Below are 11,890 nucleotides of genomic sequence, written 5' to 3' on the forward strand. Positions count from 1 at the left end.
AAAAAACGGAATTACCGTTGTACACATTTTGCGTGACTGAACGGGGGTTGACCTTTTTTGTTGATAACTTTTCGGGCTTCCAATCGGACGGAGGAAACTTTCTCATCTTCCAGTTGATAAAAATTGCACTCCTTTCGATCTCGACATGCCGAGCATGCAAAGAATCTTTTTGTGTTCTTTCCTTTATCGCCATAACGGGCAAACAATAGGGTTGGACCTGAAAATTAAAAACAAGAAAGAACATTCTAATGAGGATTGGCAATTGTCTGTGATAAAATTAAAAATTTTGAACAAACAGACAAACTGTTTTGAAACCATGTTAAGATGCTAATATTTATTAAAAATCAATTTTTTTTTTTTTTTAACTTGACATTTTTCTTATTAATTTCGGATATTAAAATATCCATCACCAGAGAAGGAAAGAATTGGTCATAGAATTTGAACCCATCAACAAAGATATCTGTCTCCATTTGTAAGGAACACCATTAACCGCAACAATATTCAAGTGAATTTAAACATTTATAAAAGCATTAACGTTATTAAATGTCGATATACAGTGATCGAGTGACTGGACGGTCACGATCTCGCACATAGGCCAATCACAAAGTGTTCAACAGTTATGAAACAGGTTTCTTAAAGGGGCGAATATAGTTATAAATAATCTTTTTTTTTTACATGGAGGTCACCACTTATCAAGGCCCGGAAGCCACTCTGGGATAAGGGTTATTGCATGTACAGTAATCAATGGGATAGTATCGTAGTAATCGTTAGTATTGGAGATTTGATAAGATGTCTTACTTAAGGGGGCGATTCATCAGGAATTTGTTTATGTAGGACTTGAAAACATCCAAGTTGTAGTCTGGTGGAAAGCAGGCAAACAGAAGAGAGTTCCACGCGTGTGCAGTTCTAAGAAAGAAGCTTTGTTCATGGAATCTATGTTTTGATTTAGGCACAGATAAAGCGTGGGGGAAATTACTAGCTAGACAGGTGTTTTTCGTGAAAGATTGGCGAGGGGGGACCAGAGATTGGAGCTCAGACGAGCACTTGCCATGGAAATAACGATAAAACAAAGACAGGCTCGCAACGTCTCTTTTATATATATATATATATATATATATATATATATGTTAGTGATGGGACGATTCTAAAATTTCCCTGATTTCAATTACATATTCAATTTTCTGAATTCCAGATTCCGATACAATTATCAATTCAGATTCCTTTAAAGTCTCTAAATTTTTAACTTTAAGTTTTGTTTTCAAGTTTTTGGATTACCATAAAAACCCATGGAATGTGTGCATATATTTTAGCAAACACTATTAAAACACTATCCTTGAGTGTCTCAGGTCTCCCTGTACAGGGGTTTGCCAGAAAAACCTGGCATAAGATACTTTTCTCTAGAAGTAAACCCTGATCAAATATTAAAAAACACATAGTATTCGCTGCCTAAATAAGATCTCCTCACTATGGCTAACTTACATTAGCTTTTACAAGGAATGGTGTACCTTCTCCAAATGATGTTACCTCAAGTAATAGCACAAAGCTAGATACTCCACCAGACTAGATAAATTCTTGTCCTGGAATCCAGCAAGACCAAAACGAAAGATATACTACAACATATGAAAATTGTTAATTAGGGAGAGATAAGGGGTAAGTGTTGGGTAAATAGTTAGAAAACAATGACCATGTTATAGTCAACCAGGAAGCAAACACCCTGTATTGTGTTCCACAAACGGACAGTTCCGGGAAAGAAACTCTACTCATGGAATTTCCCTATAGTTTTACATTAGAGATAAGCCTCTACCCCACTATTTTAGAATAAACATTTAAAATTTTATTTTGTTGTTTTTAAGTAAATAAGATTAATTTTTCAAATTTTTTGGGGTTCAATGTGCGCTCGCTGCTTATCCAACTACTACAGGAAAATATAGGATGATACCAAGGTCCTCATATAATTGTAAGTAGCGGTTAGCTCCATTCTCATTTTTTTTTGGTTTGGCCGTTTTGTTTTATGGCATATCAACCCTCTTCAAAAACCTGCGTACGCCTTGAATGGCTACCATCATACCTGGAAGACTACCTATTTAAATGCTATATTTGTTTTCACCCGAACCCCATGGAAAACAAGTTTTTAAAGTAGGTTTTGTATTGGTGTACCAGGCCACAATTACCAAATAAACACTACACCTTAAAAAAAAATATATAGCAGATGCCTCTCCCCAGGTGGCTATAAAGTGGGTGTTCATTTTACGATAAATTAATATAGAAAAGCGATCTCCCACTTTTTGAAACTATAAGTTCTTCATATCTTGGAAATTACTCGTTTCCTGGAATTTTAAACGTTATTTTCGTTATCAGCACCCGGTGCTTGTGCACTTTTGCCACCGCGCTATTTTTTAGTTTTTTTTTCCAGGTTAAATTCAAGCTTCTTAACTTCACGATATCTTTTTTCTTTATTTTTATTAAATTGTCAGGTGGAAGCACAAAATAGTTACAAAACACTCTCCCCTTTCCATGTTAAGAACAGCTTTCAACAATGTTATTTCAGCATGGTGGCAAAAGTACACCAGCATTCTCGAAAACCTGTAATAGTGGTAATTTTAAAGGATTTTTTGAAGTTGGAAAGATACTGCACATTACCTTTTTTTTTTTTTTTTTTTTTCAATTAATTCCATATCTAAATATTAGATATTTTTTTACGACTTGCCCCAGCGTAGTATAAACACCCCAACCACTCCATGTTAAGAACGGTTTTCGGAATAACGCCCCCCCCCCAAGTTAAGAACGGTTTTCGAGGTTGGGGGGGGGGGTATTCCGAAAGCGGTTCTTAACATGGGGAGGTTGTTGGGGTGTTTCTGGGGCACGTCATAAAAATTTACCAAATATTATTTTACTGAAAATAATGAAGGACGTCTAAAACCCCAGTTTTTTTAAATTTTTTTTTTAGGTTTTTAAAATCTAAATATCATAATTATACAACTTTTCCTTAAACATATAGATAAGAGTAAAATCCTTATATGAATTAAATTTTGAATAAATTTTAAATTGATTAAATATATTTAAATTCAAAATTGATTTATTCGATGAAGCCACGTGGGTTTAATGGGATGTCATGAAAAAGGCCATTAGCCAAGACGAAGATGGCAATTAATAAATCGATTTGAACCTTAAATAATTAAAATAATTGTTCGACATCCAATCTTAAAATACCATTCTGAAAAGTAACTCACCGTGTGGGCACGAAGGAACTTTACTTGGATCTACGTCGAGAATAACATCGACGTTGTTTACTTGGCCAGCCATCTTCGTTATTAAAAAAAAGATAAGCCTAAACTGCAGCGACGGTAAAAAGAGAGCAGTTGTGAACAGAAAGGAGGGCCTGAAGTGAATCTCCGGTTTCGCTTTAGTACGCTAGTATTGTTTGAAAAGACCAACAAGTTGGAATATCTATTAAAATATATTTAAATCGGGTTATATCTAAAAAAATCAAACAAAAAAACTAAATGCTCCAATGATACTTGTGCCGTTTACGGACCGGGCTGAAATAATAATGCTATTATTTAGAAAGCCGTTCTCAAAAAAGAGGGTTTTTTTTTTCTATTTAATGCAATTTATTTATTTTTTATTTTTACTTTTTTCTCTCTAAACAAGGCATATTGCCACTTGGACGTTAGAGACTACTATTAGGATTGTGTCTAATAAGGGATTTTGGGGAGTTGAGCAGTGAAATGTCTGTTCACAGTACTTTTAAACTTTTGGAGGTTAGTACAGTCAGGGAAGCAGGAAACGTGGGGGGAGGGAGATTCCAAAATCTATTAGAGTAGAAGGCTTTTTAGCATCTACGAAGCTCAACAATGAAAGGGTGGGATTTTGTTGCTTGTCAGATAAGTAAAGAGTATGTGCGTCAAGGTGGCATAAGTGCTTCAGTTTGTGGCAACCGTTATGCCCGGTTAGAATAAATGTCCGACAAGAACATTTCACAGTGATCACCACTTTGAAATACACACGCATACAAAAAAAAAATGCATAGGCACATGACGTTGTGATGCCACCACCGCACACATAAAAGAAAATAAACTATGTTACGCTCCTCGCATAATTAACCATGCTCTAGTCCGGCACCTTACAGATGGTAAACTTCTGACTGACAAACAATATGGATTTAGACAAGCCCGTTCCACAGCAGACATCCTCACTGTAATCTCTGAACGTATATACCATTCACTGGACAAAGCGGGGGAGGGCAGAGCGGTAGCTCTAGATATATCTATGGCTTTTGACAGGGTATGGCATGAGGGTCTCCTCAGGAAAATTAAATCATACGGTATCACTGGTAGAATACTTAACATAATTAAATCCTTCTTAGATAAGAGAAAAATCCAGGTTGTCCTCGACGGTCGTACATCTAAACAATATGATATAAATGCGGGAGTGCCTCAGGGGTCTATCCTTGGACCTCTATTGTTCCTAATATTTATTAATGACCTCCCCGACAAAACTGCCTCTGAGATGGGTATATATACTGATGACACCACACTCTATAACAGGCATGACAGGAAAACAATTGAACACATAACTAAAGAAATGGCAAAAACACTAGAGGATGACCTCCAATCTGTAGTGGAATGGGGACATAAATGGATGGTCACATTCAATGCTGCCAAGACTAAACTGGTTTCCTTCAATAATTACAAGAAACCTTCTCTGCCACCAATAGCAATGGCCAGTGACTCCCTGTCTGAGAGTACATCTTTCAAACTGCTTGGCCTAACGTTCACAGGAAACATGAGTTGGAACAATTATATTGAAAACATTGCCAGGGCCGCTGCGTAAAAGGTAGGCTCTCTCTACCATGCTAGAAAACTACTGACACCTGAAAGTATCCTGTACCTCTATAAGGCCACTATTCGCCCATGTATGGAGTATTGTTGTCACATTTGGGCTGGTGCATCTGCTACTAGTCTCTCGCTCCTAGACAACATTCAAAAGAGAGTCGCCAATCTGATAGGCCCTGAACTGGCATCTAAGCTTCAGGCTCTGTCACATCGACGAAACGTTGCATCCTTCTGCCTGTTCTACAAGTATTTTAATGCTGAATGCTCTGACGAACTGCAGACACTTGTGCCCCCACGACGTAGACACCCTCGACCAACCCGACAGTAGAGATCCCTAGATGTAAAAGATCTTTCTACTCCAGTAGTTTCTTCCCCAGAACCGCTAGACTCTGGAATTCCATTTCAGTTCCCTGCTTCCCTAACTGTACTGACATGCAGAAGTTCAAGTGTAATGTGAACCGACATCTTGCTGCCCAAATCCCAACATAGTGCCCCAGTAGTTGTTGCCCCTGATAGTAGCCCCTTACACCAAAGTGGCAATGTGCCTTGTTTGGGGTGAAAATGTAAAAAAAAAAAAAATAAAAAAATAAAAAAATATGAATACAGTAAACAGGCTGGAACGTTTGAGAAAGCCTGAATATAAAGATTTACCCATCAAAATCAAATCAGTTTTTCTCTTCAATTTCACAAGTTCAATACGTGTTCAAGTAAACTCCATTTGGGGGAGACATTAAAACCCTGGTCATGATTTTACGTGCGACAGGCATGAACTTTAATACCCAACATGGAAAATTACCACATCGAGCGAGGATTTAAATCTCCTTTTCGAATTACTGTTCTTATGATACGAACACACACACACACACACACACACACACACACACACACACACACACACACAAACACACACACACATGTGTACACTTACATGGATTTACGGGCTGTTTTTTCTCAAAAATAGCCACATGGACCAAGCCCTGATTCGGCACCCTGATCATAAAAAATCAGTAATTTCAAATCTCGAGCTATCCTCACAAAATCCTCACTTCATTAATCTTTATTATGAATATTCAACACAAGAAAACACTTACGTTGAAACAATTTAAATGAATATTCCTAATACATAAATAAATGCTGTTTATTTTATATTAATTTAGCAATTTCATGTTCTTTGCCAACTGCTGTTATTTTCCGGATTTCATTTTTATTTCTTTATGGAAGGATGTAGATTGCTGAGTCCTTTCTATTAATCTGCGATCCTGTTAAATTTACCTTTAATGATCCTGTGGATAAACACCTACAATTGGTGACTCCCGACTATAATAAAAATAGAAAAATAATCCCGATTATGGATTGGTTGCCATATCAATCACACCATCCTAATTGCTTTACATTAAGGTTGACATCTTATAATTCTTATCACAGTTTCAAATTATCGCTCCTTTGTTTACATTAGAATGATACAATCACAGACGACTGTTGGCAGAGACAGACATGTGACCGATACGTCACGAACGATGCAAAGAATTAATGCCGGAAATTTTGGAAGTTACCCGTAGGAGTTAAAAAAAAAAATACTTCGGCAATATTTTACATAGACTTCGCATGTATTATATTTGTTAAAGTATTTTGATTTTTTTTCTCAAAAATATATTTAAATAATGCAAAAACAGTAGCATTTTATTTATTTATTTATTTATGCAAAATATAATCAAGTATTACTTATTTTTGTAAAATGTATTTAAAAAAATAAAAATGTTTACAAAAATTTAATAGATTTTCTTTCATGCCAATTTGCTTATTTATTTTAAACCAAAACAGAAAATCCAGTTTGGTCAGCAGAACAAGTTTACTTTTACATCAATAACAGGTTTTCACCTGACACTGGTACGGGCAGACTTAGACTCGCCAATGCTTCTGCATTGGGCATTGCCTAATCAATTAAAAAAAAAAAAAAAAAAAAAAAAAAACTAGCGGGACCTGATGAAATTCCACAAACGGACTCTTTCATATGGAATATATCTGTTCAGAAATAAAACAGGATCTATTTTATGATACAAAATACAAAAAGACGTTTTCATATCCAAACCCCCCCCTCTCTCTCTCTCTCTCTCTCTCTCTCTCTCTCTCAAGCAAGATGTGAATAGATGCACATATAGTCCGCTAATGTACAAAAAAAAATGTATTTCATTTGTAGACAAACATTTACAATAAAATAAAGCAATTAAAAGGCCAACTTCGTTACGTTAATTCTTCCTACTTCTTTGAAGTAAAAAAAAAAAAGTCAAAAATATAATATATCGATGTTGACATTCTGTAGATGTTCAGCAGCGTAAATGGAGACAGCCTGATATTATTGTTGCCCTTTGTTAAAACTGCAAAAGTATTTATCTAAGCTAGCAGGGACACCCCGCATAGCCCGGTCATAAAATACTTCTTTTTTTTTTTTTACAAGTGAGTCCCCACTTATCAAGACCCGGAGGCCACTCGAGGATAAGAGTTAATGAGTGTACAGTAGTCAATGGGAAAATGTCATAGTAATCGTTAGTAGTCGAAATTTGGTAAATTGGATTACTTAAGGGGATGGCTCATCAAGAACTTGTTTATGTTGGACTTGAAGATGACCATATTGTAGTCAGTTGGAAAACAAGAAAACGGAACAGAGTTCCACAGGTATGCAGTTCTAAGAAAGAAACTTTGTTCATGGAATCTACATTTAGGTTTAGGCAGAGATAAAGAGTGGGGGGAAATTATTGATAGTGATTTCAACTAGAGGAGTGTTTTTTTGTGAAAGTCAGGACAGGGCGGGAATAACCATAAATTGGAGCTCAGACGAGCACTTGCCATGAAATAATGATAAAGCAGAGATAGGCTCGCAACGTCTTTTCTGTGGGAAAGGGTTGCAGGGAAGAGAAAAAAAGCATCTCCCAACTACAAATTCTCTTTTGAAGTCTGTCAATGCAAGATAAGGTGCTTCTAATAGCTTCTGCCCAGATGTGACAAAAGTACTCCATCCTTGGATGTACTTGGCTCTTATACACGTAGAGAATTGCATTAGCAATGAGATATAAAAAAAATAAATAATAAAAGAATGATTATAATAAAATAAAAGATTATGTAAAAAAAAAAATTATAAAAGAAAAAAAAACAAATTAAAGAAAATCTAACAACAATTACAACAATAATGTTAATTACTCAAATTCCATTCCATTCCTACATTCCATTCCACGCATTGTGATAATCTTTTAAATCTCTTCTATATACCTATCTCACACAATGCTTCAAGCAAACTACATCTCATTTATATATATATATATATATATATATATATATATATATATATATATAATTATTTTTTTACTATAATAATTAAATACCTACAGACACTATTGTTTCATCCTTTCGGGATTCTTCAGTGCAGGGTGTCACGATTACTACCAGTCGAACGATTCGAACCCCGCGACACGAGACATCTCTGGCTCGATTAGCGGAGGCCGTATCCATTCGGCTACTATTAACCGTGTGAAATAGCGTTGAATTTTAAACATTTTAATTTAAATGTTCATTACGTCAGACAGACAGTGATCAAATCGTTATACGATGATCTACGCATAAGAGCTAAATTGACCGACTTTTTAATTCAACGGAAAGTGCTCAATATATATATATAGTAAGTTATAAAATATATATGGCGATTAAGCTACACTGAATATTCTGCGTTTCATACACTCTAAGACTCTTCAGGCTTATGCGCATAAGCCTGAAGAGTCCTAGAGTGTATGAAACGCAGGATATTCAGTGTAGCTTAATCGCCATATATATTTTATAACTTACTAACTAGTATTGAGCACTTTTGAAATAAATACTTAAAGTTTACACATAAATCTATACTTTCGTATATTAATTTTATGTGAGTAAATGAAGTAGTTATATATATATATATATATATATATATATATATATATATATATATATGTCATCCACATACAGTACTGCTTCACAGCTCATCAGTGCAGCTAGACAAGCAACTACCTCAATCCAGATACCTTTTGATTGTATTTGAAAGATTAAGGACTAAAGTTAATTTCCAAAAGAAAAAAAATATTTGTACACGTGAAAAAAAATAAGTTATGAAAATGTTTTCACGGCGAGCTACTTAATTCAGCTAAATTTTGAAGTTAAATAAATTCATTGTAAAAATACTTTAAAAAATAAATATTAGTTTTCTGGGTCTATTTCAAAGATAATTAGTAATATAAAATCCTAAGATATTGAATTAAATTTAAATAAAAACACATTTTGTTTGCACAAAAAATAGCTGAATTAGACCCAAACACCGAGTGTTTTTGCCGTTCACAAAACCACAACAAACCATACGTTTGGAAATACGGAATATACGGAGGCACAAAATTTGAGACAGTCGAAAAGCTCTCTGAGAATGACGTGATATAATTAAAAGGAAAGAGGGGTGCTGTTTTTTTCCCCCTTACTGGGCATCCGTACATTTCTATTATAAATGTTTCTATAAATTTTACCATTTTTTAATTTAATTATTTTTCTATGTTCCTGTTTTTACATTATTTTTTTTTTTGTAATTAATGGTCAATATTATATAAAAAATTATGTTACACCGAAAGTTTCATATTCTTGCGAGCAAGGAAATTATTAAAATCTTGCATATAAAAATTATGTGAAATCTGTAATTTAAAAAAGAAATAGAAATACTTTTGCTATTATAATTTTTTTTTTGTTTGTGTGTGTGTGAAAATATTAAATAAACAATGCTTAACTTAATGATAATATCGGTAATTCGAGAAATTCATTTTTCTTCAAGTTATATCGAATTCATTAATACGGACTTTAGGGGCGTTTTTCGTAATGTTCCTGTAAAAAATTATTTTATTTTATTGTTACAAATTAAGATGCAGCAGCAGCAGCAGCATTATCATCATCATCATCATCATCATCATCATCATCATCATCATCATCATCATCATCATCATTATTAATAATAATAATAATAATAATAATAATAATAATAATATATATATATATATATATATATATATATATATATATAATATAAAACTGAACGTGTGTGTGTTTGTGTGTGTGTGTGCGTGTGTGTGTGTGTGGTCACGAATAGGCTCCTATATGGTTGACTATTATAAAAAAAACTGATCACATATAATGATAGAAGATGTATCGAGACACAGGAATAGGTATGTTTGATTTGGCAGAACCGTAGTTCATTAAAATCATGGGGGTCCGCGTTCGAACCTGGTCCACAAAGTATGAAAATAAAAATTTTAAAAATTAAAAAAAAAAACGTTTACAAGTGTTTTTGATATAGATATACATAGGAATACTTTGATAAGTATGGTTTAACCTAAATAGGGATGGTATAATAAAATTGTGGGGTCTGCCTGGTCTCAATAGAATGGAAATAGGCACAAACTTTAATAAAGACTTTTCATATCTATCTGCGTAAGTATACTTTGATAATTATGTTTCAGTTTCAAGAAATATGGTATAATAAAATTATGGGGTGTTCGTTCGCGCCTGACCTCCATAGAATGGAAATATGTCACAAAGTTTAACAAGGTTTTTTTTTATCCACAGAATATTGTGATAAGTGTTTCAGTGTGAACAGATATGGTATAATAAATTATGGGCTTTATCTATTTTATTTTTAGTTTCATCATATTTTGCTTTGGTTTTGATACCCCCAAATGCGAAGCTATCTCTTTACAACCCTTCCTTTTCATAACCTATCATACTTTCATAAATCAGAGTCCATTTTCTGTAGGCTGTTTTTGAACCCAGTCAACGACGGGTACTTTTGCTAGTATATATATATAAAAGCAAAAATAAATTCCTGCGTTTTTTATTTATTACTGAAAATCATAACTTTAGTAAAGGTATTTTTTGTTTAAACAAAATAATAAAAACAAAATTGCTATATATCTTATGAGATGACTGACCAATTTCTGATTTCAGGTTCAAATGAACAGCTACAGCAAGAATTGGAATGCATCCTACTAAAGCCTGATTGTCACAGTTGGTGAATTTCAAAAAAGAGAATCGTTAAATGCATGCAAAATGACTTTTTTTTTTTTACATGGGAGTCACCACTTATTAAAGCCCGGAGGCAACTCGAGGATAAAGGTTATTGCGTGTACAGAATCAATGGGATAATATCGTAGTAATCGTCAGTAATGGAAATTTTATAAATTAGATTGCTTAAGGGGGCGGTTTATCAAGAATCTGTTTATGTTGGACTTGAAGACATCCAGGTTGTAGTCAGGTGGGAAACAGGCAAATGGAAGAGAGTTCCACAGACGTGCACTTCTAAGAAAGAAGCTTTGTTTATGGAATCTACGCTTTGATTTAGGCACAGATAAAGAGTGGGGAAAATTATTGACAGTGGTTTCAGCTAGACGGGTGTTTTTCATGAAAGATTGGCGAGGAGGGACCAGAGATTGGAGCTCAGACAAGCACTCGCCATGGAAATAACGCTAAAACAAAGACAGGCTCGCAACGTCTCTTCTGTGGGAGAGAGGTTGCAGGGAAGAGAAAAGGGCACCCCCCACTAAGCTACAAAGTCTATTTTGTACTCAATCAAGGCAGGATAAACTTAAACAAATTGAAGCATCCAGAAGAATAGGAGTATCTTTGGTTTTTCTCTGATGAAAAAACTTTGACCAGAATCAAAAAGTCAATTTTAGAAATGATAAGTGGCTATGTGCGGATCCCACTAAAGTTCCAACTGTTATGTACATGCAGTTTCCGGCAACAGTTTTCGGTGTTGTTAGCAGTGAAAGGTACATCATGCCTCCTTATTTTAATCCACGGGGCTTTAGAGTCAATGCAGATGCCTTGGTCGAGACTCGTTAAACCATAGTTAAGCCTTGGATATGTTGCATAGGGATGGGATCTTTTAAAGAAATAGGATGGGGACATTCATATTTACTAGAGACGGCAGACATGTATATTGATGAGGGGGAGACATAGAAGAGAGAAGGAGAATATTTTTACATTTTACAGTCCGTGGA

The 11,890-nt window shown here is 34.6% G+C and overlaps 1 protein-coding gene across 1 annotated transcript in view; it reads right to left on the reverse strand.

Annotated features, from left to right (window-relative positions):
• LOC145249468 (rRNA N(6)-adenosine-methyltransferase ZCCHC4-like) overlaps positions 1–3,395 on the reverse strand; it is a 59,127-nt gene extending 55,732 nt beyond the window's left edge. Inside the window, exons 1-2 of the mRNA XM_080111041.1 lie at positions 3,231–3,395; positions 16–217 (exon numbers count right to left, since the gene is read on the reverse strand). Of these exons, the coding sequence (XP_079967167.1) occupies positions 16–217; positions 3,231–3,303 (275 nt within the window). The 5' untranslated portion in view covers positions 3,304–3,395. The remainder of the gene's footprint in view (positions 1–15; positions 218–3,230) is intronic.
• Positions 3,396–11,890: the final 8,495 nt, after the last annotated feature.

Source organism: Euprymna scolopes, chromosome 28, assembly GCF_053919585.1.
Source record: "Euprymna scolopes isolate OS-2025 chromosome 28, ASM5391958v1, whole genome shotgun sequence".
NCBI classification, from domain to species: Eukaryota; Metazoa; Mollusca; class Cephalopoda; order Sepiida; family Sepiolidae; genus Euprymna; species Euprymna scolopes.